Source organism: Salvia miltiorrhiza, chromosome 7 (genome assembly GCF_028751815.1).
Source record: "Salvia miltiorrhiza cultivar Shanhuang (shh) chromosome 7, IMPLAD_Smil_shh, whole genome shotgun sequence".
Lineage (NCBI taxonomy): Eukaryota > Viridiplantae > Streptophyta > Magnoliopsida > Lamiales > Lamiaceae > Salvia > Salvia miltiorrhiza.
In genome coordinates, this window is record NC_080393.1 from 28,379,975 (window position 1) to 28,399,372 (window position 19,398).

Consider the following 19,398-nt stretch of genomic DNA (forward strand, 5'->3'; position numbering starts at 1 on the left):
GCATTGGGGGTCCTACTTGATAGCCTACTTGATAGTGGTTGTGTTATTGAGTAGGTAGTGCTGCATTGGGGTTCCTTGATAGCCTACTTGATTTTTTTAGTTTTTAAAGAGGAGAGATAAATTTTTAAAGAGGAGAAGAGAATTAAAAAAAAAAGAAAAAAGAAAAAGAAAATCACTCGAGCATACTCGAAAACTCGAGTAGCTCCTCCCTGCATCGCCTACTCGAGTGCAATACTCGAGTTCGAGTAAGGCATCGAGGATGCCGTTGCCAATGCTCTAAGTAATTTTGAGTTGCAACTTAAAGTTGCTTTTCGAGTTCACAGTTACCACCTCTATAATATTATAACTTACTCCCTCCGTCCACCAATTCAAGGCCTACTTGTCTTTTTGGTCCGTCCACAAAAACAAGGTCTACCTATTTTTGGTAAGTTTTTATTCATTATTTAATCAAAAAAGTCAAAGATTCTTTACAAAAAAGTGGGTACTCCTTTCTCCACTCAACTAATAAAATACACTTTTTCTTAAAAAATGGGACCCTTTCTCCACTCAATTAATAAAAATATACTTTTTTCTTAAAACCCGTGTTTTTTCATATAGGCCTTTAATTGGTGGACGGAGGGAGTATTTATTTATAGTTATATTCTAAAATTAATACAAAAATATTCCTCTCAAAATTATTCCAATTTTTGCAATAGCAAATATATATGTTATCGACATTTTAAAAAGAAATAATGTAGTCAAATGGCCATAATGAAGATTGAAAATTAATTTTTGGCCCCTAATCTTAAAACATCAAAATATGGCCATTAATTAGGTGGTATGACTAATTTGCCCTTTTTACTCGGCCGCTAGGGTGATTGCGTGGCCGCTGGATGATTGCGCGGCCGCTGGAAGCTTATGGGTGAGTTGCGCGCTCGCGGGGAAAAGTGCCATACGCGCATCATTTTATTACTTGATTTTATTTTGGATTTCCGTTGGCACTTATGGCACTAATAGTGCTATAAGTGCCAAAAGAACCATTTTAAACACTTCCTTGTAGGATTTAGATGTTCCATTTAGGGTTTAGATTATCCATTTATGGTTTAGATGTTCGATTTAGGGTTTAGATTAGGGCAAAGGTGCAGATTGGTCCCTGAACTCGACCCCCCTAGAGCGTTTACCCCCCCAGACTCGGTCAAGGCGCGTTGACCGAGCTGAACTTCCGAGAAAAAGGTGCAACTAAACCCACATGTTTAACGGCGGTTTAACGCCGTTAAATGATTTTTTTTTGTATAAATATTTGGGTCATCTTCTCCGGCTAGATTTTCTTCAATTTTCCGGCGATATTCATCTGTCGAATCACCGGCGATGCTACAGTTGGACAAGTAGAACCAACTCAACCGCGTGAGATTCAAAATCGCCGCCGGGAATGGCGTCCAGTCGAACGGGTTGTCGCCGACGCTCAGAACTTGAAGACCACTCATGTTTCTGAGAGAATCCCAAGGAAAAGCTTCGAAAAATCTGCTGCAACTAGCGTAGAGGTAAACCAATCCATGGATTGAAGATATATCCGAAAACGAGTCGGAGAAAAAGTTGTTCCCGATGTCTAAGTATTTAAGCGAGGAACATTTATTCAAATCCTCTGCAACGTGGCCGCCTAGTTGGTTGAATCCCAACGACAGTTTCTCCAGGTGGGTGAGGCTGCAGATGGCTGTTAAAGGAATCACGCCGCTGAGATTCTAATTGGAGAGTTCGATTTTCTTTACGAATCCGTTGGAATCGTAGGTGAATCCTGCGAAGTTTGCATACGTTTGAATTGGATTCCCAGGAATCGAATGCTCCGGTGTTGGAATCTTGGAAGGTGTATTTTATGGAAATGAGGGTTTGGAGATCGTCTGCTGGTGGCGAGGGAGAGGAGACATACGACGGAGAGTGGCGGCGCTCGCCAATGAATTCAATTTCGAATGTCGCCGCCGCTGCAGATCTGCTCCGGTTACGCCAGAAAAACTGGAAGAAACAACGTTAAACCGCCGTTAAACGCATGGATTTAGTTGCACCTTTTTCTCGAGAGTTCAGGGAGGTCAACGCGCCTTGACCGAGTCTGGGGGGGTAAATGCTCTAGGGGGTCGAGTTCAGGGACCAATCTGCACCTTTGCCCTTTAGATTATCCATTTAGGGTTTATATGATTCATTTATGATTTCTTGATTCTACTACTGTTGTTTTTGTTGCACGTATGACACTTATGACACTGTTAGTGCCATAAGTGCCAACGGAAATCCAAAATAAAACCAAAGTAAAATTTTGACACTTATGGCACTAATAGTGCCATATGTGCCTAACCCAACCCGGCACGCGACTCGCGTGCCTGATCCTACCCGGTCCACCTTATTAAGGGTAAAAATGTCCAAATCAATAAAAATGGCCAAATTTTATGTTTTTTCAATGTGTGGCCATAAATTGTGTTTTATGCTTTATTTTGGCTACTTCAAAATTTTACTCTTTTAAAAAATATACCTTAACAAATGAAATTTGTTATTATTTTAGTATTATATACCTAAAGGAGATAAAAAAAAAAAAAAAAGAATTGTGATAACATTTGTCATATATATGCAAAAATATTGTTGTATGATAAAAATCTTTGAAATAAAAGTAGCTACGGGTAGATGATAGTGAAATAAAGTAATTTAGTTTTTGTATTTAATAATACAAATATAATATGTATAAAAAAATATGGGGTGGAATTAAAAGTACCCACCCCCATAATACATCTATGAAAAATACCCACCCCCTTACTAGGGGGTGGGTATTTTTCATAGACATATTATGGAAGTGGGTATTTTAATATATTAACTCAAAAAATATCATATGATATGAATAAATAATTATTTATATATTAGATCGTGTTAGAAATAAATTAAGATTACTGATTATATAGTTGGGAACATGGACACCTATGATAAAATCATTTATGATTTACTATTATTTAAAATCTAAAATTTTAAATATCTTAACTATTTACCATTTATTGTTTGTTCAATATTTATTTTTGGCATCTTTATTTTAATAAGATATAACATGATTATGTTTGTTGGGGACTTGGTTCTTTGTTTAATTTCATTTACTCAAGAATATCATATTCCCAATTAATTTGTTTAATCAGTTTTATATTTTTAGATTATTAATTAGACTTTTGTTTTGATAGTGATGGTTTAGTATTATTTGCTCAAATGAGATCGACTTAGTTATTTTATTTATAATTTATAAATTTAATTATTATTATTATACGATACTCATTAAATTTGATATTTGTTAGGTCCGGAGGTCTCGAATAGGTGTATGGGGGGTGGGAGGAATACACCTATGGACTATTTTTCTTAGTAAAAACGAAACTTTAAATACAAACTGACTCAACCTGTTTATTGAAACTGAATACTCTTTAGTAAGGAGTTATCAGTTAAGTCAAAGACTTTAACTGATACACGTAAGACTTTAGTCGAGTTTGATAAACAGAGATATGTTATGAATCTCACTGACTATCAGAAGTAGGGCTGTCTAATTGGTTATCGGGTTTTGGATAATCCGTTAATCGAATCGAAATTCCCGGGTTTGGGTATCCAATAACCGAATTTTTGGGTTATCGGTTCGGTTTTGGGTATCATTTTTAGAAAAATTTCGGGTATCGGTTAACTCAATAACTCAAACGGGTTAACCGAAATGATCGCAAATTATTTAATATATATTTTATATACATTTTAATTATTAATTCATTAATTTATTTATTTTTAAATAAAAAAATCGATTCTTAGGTAAAATAAAACTATGATATATTTAAAGTATAAGAATGAGCTTTAGTCTAGTGGATAAGTTGCTTTGTGTATTTTCTGGTGACTAGGGTTCAAATCCTTTATCTAGCAAATTATTTAAATTTTAATTTTTTAAATGAGTATTTCGGATACCCAAATAATCGAATCGGGTAATCGAACACCTAAAACGATTCGGGAACGGTTAGTGAAATATGGCAATTTCGGGTTCGGGTAACCGAAAATTCGGGTACGGTTACCCGTACCCGAACCGATCGACAGCCCTAATCAGAAGATAGATCAGTTAGACTGATAACACACGCAACAGAAAACTTTTATTTCGAAATAGCATGTGATATTAACACAGAGATTTTTACGTGGTTCGGAAAATACTTTCTACATCCACGGTCGGTTGATCAGACCAACAACTTCAGTGGGCAAGTGCTTACGAGTGCACTGCAAACTGATGCGTGTGCTTACGGGTGCACAACAAACCTGAATGTGTGCTTGCGGGTGCACACAAACCTGAACGTGTGTTTGCGGGTGCACACAAACCGAGACGACTGAAGATCCTATCTTCAGTACCAACACACTGGGTTGGATTTCTCACTCCTAGCGCACATTGGGCACTAAGACCTCACGGAGACAGAACACTGGTCTGAACTCCTTTTCGACACAAACACTCAATTCGGTTCGTTGAAGAGAGGTTTGAAAACTTGCCAACTAAACCACAAAGAACAAGTTCTTTACAGTCAGTTTTACCTAGGCTTTGGATATACAATATTTGTCTAAGTTCTAAGAGAATGTATGTAATCAGTAGTGACTGATTTTTGGGCTTTGTGATTCTCTTCTTCGATTCAAACTTTGGGGAGGCTTGGTTTTGCTGAGTAACGAATTTGGCAGCGTTTCAGCTTATGTCGTTGAATCGGTGAAGTTTGAAGTGATCCTCGAGCGCAATTTATAGGAGACGTCTTGAATAGATCTGTTGGCGGAAATGGTCTTCAAGATTTCTTCCGTTATAGAGTAATTTGAACTTGGGCTGAGGCTTCAATTTTCGAGGTTCCTTATTTGGTGAGAACGGCTACTTTGAAGAGCAGGAGATGCGGCATCTCTGAAAAGGTAATCACCGAAAAGGAGTGACCTCTGCAGAGAAAGGACGATCCTGAAATATCTGCATTTAATGGGGCTGTACTTCTGGAATACGTGGCTTCCTTTGAACGTTGGAGGTTCAGTCCGAGAAAGAATGTTTAACTGATACTTGACTTTAGTATCAGTCCGCTGAATCCACGTAGCGCGCATTAAGTAATCAGTCGAAACTGATCCTTCAATTGATAAGTCAAATGTCAATATTTGATTTTGCCTTAATCGTTACATCAGTCAGCATCTTCAGTCTTCAGTCTTTCGTTCTTCAGTCTTCAGTCTTCAGAACTGCAACTAAACTAGAGAAAGAACTCTAACACTTGAGTTCGAACAATTCTAGTCTATTACAATTGAAACCTATTAATTTTGGTATCATCAAAACTAGGATTAGGATATTTCATTAAATTCCCAACAATATTATACTCATTGAATTGATAATATTGTTATTGTACACAACTTCAAATCAATATTAACATAAATTATTTTTTGTTGCCAAATAAACTAACTTACAAATAATGATATTTTGATACTTTTATGTAATTTAAATTACATAATATTGTATCAATTATGATTTTAAGTTGTTTTATTTTAGATAGAACCTTAATTTAATTTTAAATTGATATGGATATGGATTAATTTTTTTTTTTGACTTGGATACTACTTTTCAGTCCACAAATAGGCGGGAAATTTTCAGGTCATTCTATTTCAAAATACTTCCCACTTCTGAGTTCCCCAATTTCGAGAAATTCTTCGGTAGAATGAACGGTTCATGCTTGAATTTCGACAGCCCGATTCGAGACGCCATTTCCAGGATCCGGTTTGCTCCAGTTTCGAACAATCTTCTTATTTCCTCTTGGGATTCGGTAACTCCGATCACTCATTATTTCTGCGCTGTTTATGTTACGCAATTAAGAGTTTCTCATCTTGTGTTCTCGAGCAGAGTCTCCGACTTTTCGATGTGGATAAATGCGAGCTCAGATTCGAAGCTCCTAATGGAGGCTCGGCGGCGCTTCTAGATTGCTGTTTCGAGAGTGAATCAGTTGCTCTCGCTGCAAATTCTGATGGTTCCATTCTCAGGTTTGCCGTTTGCGACATATGCATGTGTGTTTGATATGCCTAAGATAGGGGTATTTTTCTCTCTGATTAGAATATAGCCAGTAATAAATTGGGAAACACATTGTTCTTAGCTGAATTATTATTCACGACTTCGTGCACTGAGCGGTTCTTAAAGGATATGTTTAAAGCTTCGCCCCTGCCGTGAACTTATCAACTGGAGTGTTAAAATAGTTTTGCATCATTCTTATGATGTTTCATATCCGAAGCTGATTTGATGAAATAGGTTCGTCACCTGCAAGTTCAATTAATCTGTCGAAATCGCTATGAACTGGAAAGATACTCTTTTTCGTGGACGGAGGGAGTACTAAACTAGCAAAATTACCTTAAGTTCTGCTCTTATACAGATTAGCATCTTTGTAACAGGCCTGATTCTTTCTCTAATAAATGATGGTTCACTACTAAAGCAAACCGAATATCTATTACAATTCATTCAGCAACTTTCGGCACCCACAAAACAAATTTGCTTATGTTTCGATGTTCATTTCTTTCCATCATGAATTGATAATGCTTTGTATCTCCTAGGTATGACATGCGTGTGGGGAACAGCAAAGCAATAGGAAACCATGAAGACTTGGCTACCTGTATTGAATATTCTGAGGAAAAACGTAAGATATTGGTAGCATGTAATCTTATTTGTCATCTTCTGCGAATCTGCTTGCTACTTCCATTTATGAAGGATGTGCATGAATCAGGGGGCTTACTAATCTTATGTCTCTGGGATGATAATGAATGTAATGTAGAGGATTTGTTTTTAAAAATCATTTGAAGTCGTCCCAGTCGAGATGACTATTAGAAAATGGTTTTCTTCCTTAAAATGCGTTACCGCCGTTAAGTAGCAATATCTATGAAATTAATATGACTTTCAAAATTTTCTGTATCTGCAGGTCAAGTAATCAGCGCCGGTTGGGATAAAAAAGTACAATTTTGGGATCCACGCTCAACTAGCTCTCTTGGATGTTTGAGTAGTTTAGGCAAGGATGTAGAATCTATGTCTCTTTCAGGATTACTTCTGATGGTTGCTCACAAGTCATCAGTGCATCTTTATGACTTGCGATACTTAGATAGATCAGTTCAAGCCAAAGAGTACTTCATGGATGCCCAAATAAAATGCCTCCGTACAAATTCAGAACTAGAAGGTATTGCAACAGTAGCTATGTTTCAGTCCTTGGTAGAAATACAGGCATACGATATTTTCTTGTGAACTCAAAAGTTCAACTGTCGCTTGTTTCCCACATTCTTCTTCTTCCCCCTCCCCCTCTTATAAATTGTGCTTGAACCTGAGCTTTTGGTAATTGAGTTTGCTGCCCAAATTTTCAGTGTATCTCTACTTTCCCATCCATGTTGGGCTAGTTTTGCATTTCTTAAATGTTATCACTATGTATTTTGGGGCTATTGTTTCTGTTGTTCTAATCATTGAGTTGATTCGAATGCTGATGCTTATCATGCAGGATTTGTAGCTGGATCAATAGATGGACGGGTTGCATTGAGACATGTTGGTCAGTCCAACACAAATGAAGGGTCAGTATAGTTTTGTGCTTAGTAATGTTTACTGGCTAATTCTTTCTTCTTTTCTTTTAGCTTTCCCATTCATTTTTATTATCATTAACCTAGATCTAGAGTGAAATGGTCCTTGAATTCTTGAAAGAATTACAGGAGCAAGAATGATTCTCACGGCTGACTAGGCACTCAGATATCTTCTGAGCCCCATCTTACCAGGGGAATACTGCAATTAATTAAGTTGTTTTCCTCAGATTAATCTACCAGCTTCACCTGCATGGAAATACAATATACATATATAAAATAGTTAAGTTTATGGCCTGTGGACATACTTATTCAGATTTTTCTTACTATTTCTCCATACTGCACTATTACAAGGGTCTTGGCATTTAAAGTTTGAGGTTGTTTTCTTTTGAAACCTGGAGATTATTTATTACGAGGGACCATATTGGCAACTCATGCACTTCCTAATTATTAAATTTTCCAGCTTGCCTTTCAACTCAGTTCGAATTTCTGCAGATATGCTTTCAGATGCCATCCAAAGGATAGGAAAGGAAGACAACATCTTGTGGCAGTAAATGACATTGCATTTAATCCATCGTATGTGTCTTGTTCATTTTTAGCTTTCCAACACAGATATTTAATTTCACATGACTAAATCTTTCCCTATATCAGCCTATGTGGGGTCGTTGTTACTGGTGATAATGAGGGTTATGCTACAATGTGGGATGTCCTGAACAGGAAACGGTTGGTGGAGGTATACTAATCTTAACTACTGTGATTGCTAGTGTCCGTAGTATGCAGTATTCTTGACTATTTCTCTTTTCTTCAGTAAATCCATTCTATGTTGGTGCTCCTTAACTCTACCATATCTCATAAATATCCCTCTTGATTTCAGTTTCCTAGATATCCAAACAGTGTTGCATCTTTGGCATGTAATCACGGGGGGCAGCTCTTGGCGGTCGCATCAAGTTACACTTACCAGGAGGCCAATGAAAGGTAACCATGGTCACTCCACTTCTTTGTCCTTTTTTATGTCTTGGATATCTATTTCCTCAAGTTGCTAGTTATGACAATTTGTACCAAATTGCATCTACACAACGCTTATTGCATCATCATCCAAGATAAGCTTGATTGTTGAAAAAAAAAAAGTAAAATCTTTCCAAACTACATAAGTCGCCCTAACATACTTCCCTTCTCTGCAAGCTACTTTTGGGTAGTTTATCCCTGTGTTATTTGCATTTCAAAACTCACTCCTATATAAACAGAGTTGAAGTAAATTTTAAATCTGGTAGTTCATGATTGGTAGCATAGTGAATCCTTAGGCAAGACCACATGCATACATATTCTTCCACTTTATTAAGCCAATAAAGCATGCACTCGTTATGTAACAGAGAAGAGCAACCTCAGATATTCATGCATCATCTTGATGCTAAACACATTGAATCAATATCTGCTAGTGGTTCGAGGAAGACATGATTGAGGCCGAGGGCAAGTTAAGTCTATTTTTCACCTTCATTTTACTTGTAAACTATATGGCTACTTGATTTTCATTTTAACTTATTTTGTTACTGTATGCTACATCTAGTGTCCATTTGTCATGTATACAATGTGAATACATGATATTAATTTGATCTCGTGGAGGAAATCTTGTTCGATCCATCAGTGTTACACATTGAATTGAACACCAAATGTTAGGAATTTCTATTATTTTTCTAACATAGTGATATTGTCCTTGTTCATTGTGTGTAGCGTTTTAAAATTTTCCTTGCCTTTTAGCTTTATCATGACTTTTAAAATAAAATGAAATAAAAATTGATACCCAAAAGGAAATAGGGGATCACAGTATTTCTGGAATTTAGGATCATAGAATTTGTTTAAATTCTCTGGAAGATTTTTAAATACAGGTTATTTTTTTTTTTTTTTTGAAAGGTCAAATAAAATTTATTCAAAACAACATGAGTACAAGGAGTACTCAAGATCAAGAAGTACAAAGAGGGGTGTCCACACACACCAACACAAATACAGGTTATTTATTCTCTTTCATGTGCGTGTGTTTGCAAGTTGCGTCTCCGCACGTGTATCGAAAAGCTCAGGGCTACTGCAAAGCGTTTGGTGGATTCTAAATCTATCTAGATATAATAACAGTCCCGAGTTGCTGTAACGAGTAAGTTCAGTTTCTATATGTTATCGTTTGTGAAGGATTCTAATTTCTAGGTAATTAATTAGTCTTACCGGTCCTTAAAATTCGACGGATAATTACTTTAATTATATTTATAATTATAATAAATAAAATTATCTTTGTATTAGAATGATAAATTTAAATTTGATATGTAAATATCAATTTTACTATTCGTTCTCATTACATTATGTATAGTAATATGCGTTAACTATTCATACATATTTAAATTTATATATAATTTGTCACGGTAATTGATTATCTATCTCAATATAAACTTGAATATTACAGAACAATCTCAGCATTTACTATCACAAGATTAAAAATGTACTATAATATTATATTAAGACAATATGAACTAAACAATATTATATATTAATACATCACATATAATTTGTATTAATAATATGTAATTATGTAAAGTCTTATACCTATGTTTCAATCTTAATAGTAATATCTTGTATTTAAGTAATATCTTAATAATCTAACATTTATTGCTACTAAAATCAAAAAGGTACTACAATGTTATATTAAGACCATAGTTTATTACATTTGATGTTATTCAAAATGAAATTGTATTCTTCATTATAATATTATAAATATATATCTCATCCCGTCTACTTTAGAAAAATTATTTATATTTTAAAAAGGCATATTATTTGTAGTGTTGGAATGATTGAAAAGATACTACTCCATCCATCACATTAGAAATGTCTCAATTACTATATTGGGACGTCCATTAACAATGTCTTATACATTTTTTAGTAAAAATTTAATCATTTAAAATGTTATTAACAGTGGGTCAACTCACTTTATACACCAATTTATTTAAAATAATTTTTAAATATCTACCACCAACTCATTTTATACCCTAACTACACTCTTTTTAATCTGTGTCAAAAAATAATGCGACATTATTAATGAGACAGATAAAGTATTAATTTACAATTTTAAAAAATACTATACCATCCAATAAAATAAAGAGAACAAAAAAAATACTATCTAACAATAAAAAGCATAAAAAGAATATATCTAAATAATAATAATAATAATAATAATAATAATAATAATAATAATAATAATAATAATAATAATAATAATAATAAATTTATTTCATTTTCGCATAGGTCTACCTATTTCGATTTCGACAAACCTAGTGCTTATAATTGTTGTTTTTGCTATTATGGAGTTTGTAGTGTAAATACGATTTTCTTGAAATATTATATAAACTAATACTCCATCTGTCCCGTTATTCATGGCTTGTATTCTATTTCGGGTTGTCCCATCATAAATGGCCCGTTTCTATTTTAGGAAATAATAAGGGGATAGTTAAAGTTAATTAAATCACTAATTAACCCTCATTATTAAATATAGATTTTATTCAAAAGAAAAGAGAAAAGAACCTAAACCTTTGAAAGCACAAAAAAGCAGACCAAGGTCTGAACCTCGTTAAAACCTTCTAGAGAGGGAGGAAAAAGAGTACTCATCTAAAGTATCAAAAAAGATTAAAAAAAAAGCATTAGGAAAGTGGGAAGACTTTGGGAGCTCCGGCCTAACCATCGCCTCCAAGTAAACCCGACATTCCCTGAGCGAACAAAACTGAACGAAACAGAAAGAAACTAGAAACGCTCCAACAAACCAAAGCTGTGAGAAAATAAAAAAAAGAGAAGCAAGGTCATGCATACTAGGTGTTTGAAAAAATGTCGAGTAGACATATAGAAGGCAACACCCCAAGCAAAACCAAAAAATAACACAACTACGCTGTACATCATGCGAGCAGCATAGCAGAAAAGCTCCAAAAGTAGCTGAGTATGGCACATCAACGACCACATCTTGCCATTTCCGTACTTTCGACGCCGATAAAGAGACTTTATTGCCGAGCTACCAACGGGACCCGACCATTTCGACTCCAGCTTTGAGCTCACCCAAAAGCTGTAAAAGAGAAGGAGTGACCCCCCAACCATCCACCTCTTCTCGCCCTCCAACAAAATAGAAAGAAGCCTGCACCGCCCCAACAAACAAAAGCTCTCGAAAGCAGCATAGCAATTTAGCCACTCTGGATAAGTCAAGGAGACATTCCCGGATTTGGCAATCAACAGAGAGGAACTTTCTGCTGTATTTGGCGTCGTTGCCGGGGATAGCAATTTCCGCCGTATTTGACACCGTTGCTGGGGACTGATTTATTATCAGTACTATCTGTTGATTGTTTGAGACTACTCTGGATTTGATTTTTGTTATTTATTTAAGTTCTGTATTTCTTTCTTGTGGTTCTAATTTGAAACTGGTGAATTGTTTAGGTGGTATATGAACACAAGATCTAAAAATTTACCTTCAGTAAATTTTGATCCGGAACTTGAAGCTACGCTCCGCCTTAACAAAAGCCAGAAAACTAAAGCCACACTGAACACGATGGCTACTGCAGACGTTGTTGGATGCTCAGAAAAATGCTGGTGAGCAGAAACAGGCCCCTTGATGAGGCGTTTACTCCCTTGTATTAGTACCAAGAGCCACCAAGAGTCAACGCAAACAACTTTGAGTTGAGGACTGGGCTGATTACCATGGTGCAACAAAATCAATATGGAGGTAGTGCCGTAGAGGATCCCAACACACACTTGAGGCAGTTTTTAGAGTTATGCAGTACGATAAAGATGAGCGGCGTAGCAGATGACATCATTCACTTTCGTTTATGTCCCTTCTCACTGAGGGACAAGGCTAAGTCATGGTACCACACTCTACGATTGGGAGCCAATCCTACATGGGAGAAAGTGGTGCACTTATTTCTGCGAAAGTTTCACCCTCTTGGCTTCACATTGAAGCTGAAGATGGACATTGTTCAATTTCAGCAGTATGAAGGGGAATCACTAGCAGAAACATGGGAACGGTACCATGAGAAATTAAGGAAGTGCCCGTCCCATCGCTTTGATGAGGGGACTCTAGTGGTCATGTTTTACAATGCATGTGGAGAGCGCACGAGGATGTTCATGGATACCGCAGTTGGAGGGTCCCTGCTAAAGAAAGGGAGCTCGGAAACAATGGAGATCATAGAAAGTATGGCCGCTACAAGTTACCAATGGTCATCCGAGAGAGTGCAGTTGAAGAAAATTGCTGCTGCGTCTAGCTCAGATCCCATGGCATTGATTTCGACTCAGCTGGCAGAGATGAACTCGAGAATTACAGCGTTATCTATGGGCAATCCTGAACCAGCTGTGGAGGAACCGGCAGGCATAGAAGATGCCGATTTCATTTATGGAAGGAACTATGGAAACTTCCAGTGTGGACAGCAAGACGGCTACAATAGAGGACAACATTACCAGCAAGGAGGGCGTCTACACCCAAATTTGGCATATGAGAATCCCAACAATGCAATTCAACCTCCACCAGGCTTCTCGGTAACCACTGGAGTTATAAATGAAGAGAAAAAGCCAAATTTGGAGGAGTTGATGATGAAGTTTGTCTCCAAGTCCGACGAGAGAATGGAGAAGTTAGGGTCCACTACCGTTGCTTTGGGGACTCAGATGAAGATGTTCGAGACCCAATTGGGTCAACTAGCCAATGCTTTTACAAATCCACATCAACAAGGCCAGTTTCTGAGCAATACAACTGTCAACCCCAAAGAGCACTGTAAAGCGATCAACTTGCGGAGTGGGACTACTTATGAGGGGCCCAAGATGCCCGAGGACGAGAGTACACCGTAGGTCGTTGAGAAAGAAGTTGAGGAGGTCGCCGTTGAGGTTTCTGGCAAAAAGAAGAATGAAAAGCAGAAAGCTACTTCGCCAGCAACTGTGACCATGCCATTCACTCAGCGCTATCAGAAAGAGAGGGTGAAAGAGCAGTTCTCCAAGTTCATAGAGATCTTCAAGAAGGTGCATATTAACATTCCATTGGTGGAAGCACTGCAGGAGATGCCGCAGTATGCTAAATTCCTGAAGGATATTATCAAGAGGAAGAAGAGGCTGCGAGAGTTTAAGACGGTAAATCTCAATGAGGAATGCAGCGCAATCTTGCAGTGGAAGCTCCCAGCAAAGCTCAAACATCCAGGTAGCTTCACTATTTCCTGCACCATTGGAGGCCAACAGTTTGGGAAGGCGCTCTGCGACTTGGGGGCGAGTATCAACCTCATGCCCCTATCTATCTTTCAACGACTGGCAATTGGAGAGATGAAGCCGACGTCGATCGCGTTGCAGATGGCAGATAGGTCGGTGACATACCCACGGGGGATAGTGGAGGACGTTTTGGTGAAGGTCAATGAGTTCATATTCTCTGCCGATTTTGTGATGTTGGATTTTGAGGAGGACAAAACCATCCCGTTGATACTAGGGAGACCGTTTTGGCCACGAGAAGAGCTTTGATAGATGTGGCCAATGGCGAGCCTACCTTGAGGGTGAATGATGAGAAACACACCTTCTCCATATACCGAGCTTTGAAGTTTTATGATGAGAAAGAAGCCACGAATATGGAGGAGTGCAAGCTGTTGAGTATAGTTGATTCCTATGACACACCGTCTTCATGGAAGGGTCTCGGCGAGGCTCTTGAGGCTTGCATTTCTCATTCTATCTACTCTACTGATTTTGATTTTCCCCTTGATATGCACTTATTTTCTAATGAGTTATTTGAGTGTTGTAGTGCATTGGAGAGTGTAGCAGAGATTGCAACGGGGAAGAGATGATTTCTAGAGCTGCGCACCGAGGAAGAGAAAAAAAAGACGGAGGAGGACAAGGGGGCTGCCCCAAAGCTTGAGTTGAAGCCGTTGCCGGATCACTTGAAATACACCTTCCTAGGTGATGGTGAGACGTATCAGGTAATTGTATCAGCTTACCTTTCTCATTTTGAATTGGATTCGTTGTTGCGTGTTCTGCGAAAGCATAAGTCTGCTATTGGTTGGTCGTTATCTGATTTGAAAGGGATTAGCTGTCGCAGCCCGATTCCCGACGCTAGTGATAGCGGGGTACGAGTATCGATACGACTATTTTAAAAGAATAAAAGACAAGAAGAACTAGATTGAACGTCATGCGGAAGCTTACATCAAAGCATGCTAAGGAAATTCATCATAAATTAACCCAAGGGTAAAAACATCAACATCGTCATAACTTTATAAATATCAGGAATTTCACGAACAAAAACAAAACGGGTATAACTCATTTTTCATAAGGAAGAATAATATTCAGAGTATCGCAGCAAAAGGCGAACCGATTATATGTATGAAGACACATAACCGTGAGTAAATTGCTTGATCTCAAAAGAAAGTAAAGTATCTCAAATTGTTATGTCTCTATTAACATAAAGGCAATACGGAAATATAACTACGTCGATTGAAACATTCCCCCACCAGCACCAGACCAATCTCGCTCCCTGCTTAGCCTGCACATTTAGAAATATATGCAGGGCGTGAGTACATAATACTCAGTGGGCAAATGCCGAAAAATAAGAAAGGTGCTCTTAGAGCTATAAGTTTGAAACTTGCCACATCTCAGCAATACACATGAATAAAGTTAGCGTAAATGAACCTGTGTAAGCAGTTTTCATAATCATGATATCATAAAGAAATGATAGCGCTATCAAAGTACTTATCATGTATGTACCACATCTACAACTCATCATTATCAAAGGTACTGAGAAGTAGGCCTCCCTCTCAAGTACCGTGACCGGCCGACCCGAAGACGGCTCACAGTCACCTCTGTGCACAAAATCCCGCTTGTGGCAGGACCGAATTCGTCTCAACAGTAGAGGGTAACACACAAGCTCATCATCAAAAATTGGCAAGTCAAACAGTTCTTAAACATCATTTAACTCAACACATTTGATAAACTCATAAATATCATCATCAAATCATTTTAGAAAGCTCGAATGATATATGTATACTCAAAATATTGCCCACCTGAAGTCCTTCGCAAATCCTGGAAAGAAATCAGGCGACTTACTTCTTCGTCTCGCTCGGGCCTTCATATATCATCATCATCATCGTCATCGAAGGTTCATGTGATAAAACAAACCTTAGTCAGAAACTCAATTACTAAATCCAATCTCATCTCAAACTATAACTTCTCACTCAACGTCTATTTACCCATTAAAACTCAATCCCTAGGTATACTTAACTTCTAAGGATTTACACGTCCTACTCTCGACTTAACTCTCAACTCGGACCAAACTCATAGCAATCAAGCACATAAACAAACATAAACACTTAAGCATACGAAAATCACACATAGACAAGTCAAAAATAAACTTCACTCTGCACTGACTCAACTTCAAAACTTCACTAGACTCGATACAGAATTCCCCTGGAGTCATAATCTATACCAAAAGAAACCTCTTTGAGTCTAGTTTCATTTAAAAAAAAGTAAGATAAAAAACTCCAAGTATTTTAGGAGATATGACCGTTTTACTACAGTCTAGCATATTTGGCAGTTTTTAGCAATCGAAAAGTTTGATTTTTGAAAAATAGTAAACATTGTCAAAAAGGTCTGAAATTTGGTGGGTACATAGATAAGACACTTATGTCTTAAAAATAAAAATTTGGTCTCCAAAAAGTTAGGGAAAGATACTGGAAAAGGTGACTCTATTGGCTACCCACCGAACAATTCGGCAGAACGTAGTAGTTTTGGTTTTATATTTTATAAAAATAGTAAACGAAATCCAAATGACTTGAAATTTTACCGGTGTGCTCAAGACTCTCAAATATACTTACCATAAAATTTTCATGGTGTTTGGGTAACAAACCTCGAAAACAGTAGGTCAGTGCATCACGAAAAATGACTCCGAACTCAATCACACAAGCAAACATGCTCAACTCAACATTCCTTCAAAGAAAACTCATCAAAGCTCATTTTAAACACTTATAGCACTCAAAAACATTCAAGTACATCATAATACTCATCATACTCAATCTTGACTCTTCTCTTACATCTTAAACTCAAATCTCAAGGAAAACGTTTCAACCAACGCATCATTTCAATTCTCTTTTCATTTTCATGCTCAAAATTACTCAAATACTCAAACATGATCTCATACATCATATAACTCATTATACACACATAGATTCCCTTTTTATCATACAAACTAAACTCTAACAAAAACTCATGTATCAACGTAGACTCTTAATAAAGGCATGACAAACGTTCACATAATGATCATAAAGCAATTAGACCTTATTTTACCATTCATCAACTTCTCAAAATACGAAAACTCAAAAACTCATATAAACTAAACTAAGTCAAAATTTTACTTAGCCAACAAAAGACTTAATCAAGCATAATTAGACACTAATTTCATGCTCAATTACATATATCCTAAACCAAAATCACTTAAATAACACATAGGCAAAAAGTCCTAATTTTTATTAAACTAAACTCTTTGAAATTTTATAAACACACATGAAACCTTAATCTAATCATAGATCTATCAATTTTAACCATTTAAACTTACATATAAACCATCAATTTACAATTTAGGGCATAGATACACATATCCCTAATTTTATTAAACTAACTCACATCAAATTCATCAATTGACATCATATACTCAATCTACTCCATCAATCATCATCATAAACATCACATAGACTTATTCTCATCATCAATTCATCACTTAACACATCAACTCACAAATTCCCAAATTTTGGGTAAACTAAACACATCCAACTTTCACATCTCAAGGCATAGCCTTTCACAACACATATCAATCATCACCAAACATCACATAGATCTCATTTTTCACCCCAAATCAAGGAAAGAAAAAGAATTTTTTTTGAAGGGTTTGATTTTCGAAAATTTGGAAAAAAAAGAAGGGGTGATTTTCTTGCTTCAATCTTCCATAAATACTTACATATATCATCATACAAGTTATATCTATGGATTTAAAGGTCACTTACCCAAACTTACACCAAAACTCACACTTTCTCTTTCTAGCTTTGAAACCAATCTTCAATGATCCTCTTGAATTCAATGAGATTGAAGGTGTTTAGGCAAGATTTAGTGGTGGATTAGTGTGTTTGGTATGATTTTGTGAAGCTTTGAAGGTTTCATTAATGGTTGACAATGGTGGAAAGTGAGAGATGAGGGAGAAGAGGTGGTGGTCGAAAATGGTGTGTAGGAGAAGTGAGAGAAAAATTTGCAAGATATGAAATGGATTTGGAAATCTTATGAAAGATTTGTAATCTTTGAGAATATTGGGCATTAATTACCTTGATCTCTGATAACACTCATATTTCCATGGTTTTTTAATGTTCATATGATGTTAATTTTATAGGAAATTGAGTGTTGGATGATTGTTTTGTGCTTAATTTGCTTTATCTTGTGAAACATGATTCTTACTCGAACTTTGAAGGAATTTGCAGATTTATTGAGTTCGAATTTGGAGAACTGTTCTGAAATAGAAGTTGTAGATCGTCTCGATACGAGTTCGTGAGCGCAAACGGATCATAAATCGGAGTTCGGACGAGAAAGTTATGGCCGAAACAAAAACGTCGCGCGCAGCAGTCAAAATTCGGCGACCTAAACGGCGACCGCCGAATTTTGGCATTTTAAAGAAGAAAAACGGCGACCCAAACGGCGACCGCCGGCCAGGTCGCCGAATTCCCTGTTTCAATTTTGGCCTCCGGTGGAAAATTCGGCGATCGCCGAATCTTAGAGTAAAAAGGCTGATTTTCGGCGACCCAGACGGCGATCGCCGAACGGGTCGCCGAACGGGGCGCGTGTTTCGTTTCTTCCGCGTTTTTTACGTTTTTCGAGGTGTTTTCGGTTTTGAACTTTGTTTTTCACCCTAAGACTATAAATAGGTCCTCTTTTGACCTATCTAGGGAGTTCCCAGCTTGAGTTTTACAGTTCCCAACTTTCATATTTCAGTTTCATAGCTTTAGAACTTTTTAGCTTTCCAGTTTTCAAGGCTTGGATCAGGATTGAAGATTCAAGTCGCTACAATTGTTTTATTCAGAATTTTATTTAATTCAGTTCTTTCAATTGCTTTCTTATTAATTATGTTTATGTTTTATTTTATCATGTCTGGCTAGTCTTTTAATCTGAACCTAGGGTTTGTATATAGCTGATTGATTATGTGTTTTTGATTTATTGTTATCAATTTGCCCTCCAACTTATGATTCATGATTCCTGGTGCTTAATCTCTTGTGAATTATCTGATCAATGATTTACATGTTTAGCTGTTCAGTTTGAGTCTTGAATGCGATAATTGTTCAGCCGATTCAGGAATGCATGATATAGTGTTAGCCTTGAGTCTTGAATGCGATAGGTGAAGCTATAGGAAGCTATTCTTTATGTGCTATTGGGAGTTAGTTTATTCCTTGGAGTCTTGAATGCGAAAAGGGGTAGATTAATCTACGTTTATAGGTGGTCGTTAGAGACGCTTGTGAACACTATAGTGATCTTTCATCAGGGTTGGATTAAAATTGGTAATTGAATCAATAGGTTGAATACATATAGTTGATTAGTGAAAATACATCCCTAGGGTCAGAGTTTTTATCTTATTTGATTTAGTAATCGTTTTTATATGCTCTTTAGTTTAAGTTGATTTATTTTAGTTCGTGTTTCATCCTCAGTCTTGTTTACCTGTTTACTGTTAGAGTCTGTTTAGTGAATAGCTAGAGTAATTTCGCTATTATAGTCTCCGTGGATACGATACTTGGCTTGCTAATTCTATGCTATAATTACACTGTGTAGTTGCAGTTTTTGTTGCTA

At 36.8% G+C, this 19,398-nt stretch overlaps 3 protein-coding genes and 1 long non-coding RNA gene across 5 annotated transcripts; 3 read left to right on the forward strand and 1 right to left on the reverse strand.

The window, feature by feature from the left end:
* Positions 1-5,620: 5,620 nt before the first annotated feature.
* Positions 5,621-9,852, forward strand: LOC130995844 (mitotic checkpoint protein BUB3.3). Of its 2 annotated transcripts, none has more exons than XM_057921287.1 (9): positions 5,621-5,783; positions 5,861-5,997; positions 6,559-6,641; positions 6,921-7,172; positions 7,485-7,554; positions 8,053-8,133; positions 8,209-8,290; positions 8,432-8,532; positions 9,466-9,852. In XM_057921287.1, the coding sequence occupies exons 1-9, from the start codon at positions 5,679-5,681 to the stop codon at positions 9,695-9,697; spliced, it is 1,143 nt and encodes a 380-aa protein (XP_057777270.1). In that variant the 5' UTR covers positions 5,621-5,678; the 3' UTR covers positions 9,698-9,852. The 2 variants fall into 2 exon arrangements, with proteins under 2 accessions (XP_057777270.1, XP_057777271.1); XM_057921288.1 differs by lacking the exon at positions 9,466-9,852 and adding an exon at positions 8,928-9,276 and having other exon boundaries at positions 5,622-5,783.
* Positions 9,853-12,270: 2,418 nt separating this feature from the next.
* LOC130994034 (uncharacterized) lies at positions 12,271-13,407 on the forward strand. Its single transcript, XM_057919073.1, has one exon. The coding sequence runs from the start codon at positions 12,271-12,273 to the stop codon at positions 13,405-13,407; it is 1,137 nt and encodes a 378-aa protein (XP_057775056.1).
* A 93-nt stretch (positions 13,408-13,500) lies between these two features.
* On the forward strand, positions 13,501-14,061 carry LOC130994035 (uncharacterized). Its single transcript, XM_057919074.1, has one exon. The coding sequence runs from the start codon at positions 13,501-13,503 to the stop codon at positions 14,059-14,061; it is 561 nt and encodes a 186-aa protein (XP_057775057.1).
* Positions 14,062-14,850: 789 nt separating this feature from the next.
* LOC130995848 (uncharacterized) lies at positions 14,851-17,826 on the reverse strand. The gene is made up of 3 exons (XR_009092294.1): positions 17,580-17,826; positions 15,588-15,649; positions 14,851-15,070 (listed from the first exon to the last, which is right to left on the reverse strand). It is a non-coding gene; the product is annotated as an uncharacterized LOC130995848 (long non-coding RNA).
* Positions 17,827-19,398: the final 1,572 nt, after the last annotated feature.

Bases quoted from the DNA above. Each gene is read 5' to 3' on its own strand.
- LOC130995844 (XM_057921287.1), top strand. From the start codon at position 5,679: ATGAACGGTTCATGCTTGAATTTCGACAGCCCGATTCGAGACGCCATT. The intron at 7,555-8,052 runs GTCAGTATAGTT...GAATTTCTGCAG, and splicing joins CAGTCCAACACAAATGAAGG to ATATGCTTTCAGATGCCATC. The intron at 8,533-9,465 runs GTAACCATGGTC...TTTTTTTGAAAG, and splicing joins TACCAGGAGGCCAATGAAAG to GTCAAATAAAATTTATTCAA.
- LOC130994034 (XM_057919073.1), top strand. From the start codon at position 12,271: ATGGTGCAACAAAATCAATATGGAGGTAGTGCCGTAGAGGATCCCAAC.
- LOC130994035 (XM_057919074.1), top strand. From the start codon at position 13,501: ATGCCATTCACTCAGCGCTATCAGAAAGAGAGGGTGAAAGAGCAGTTC.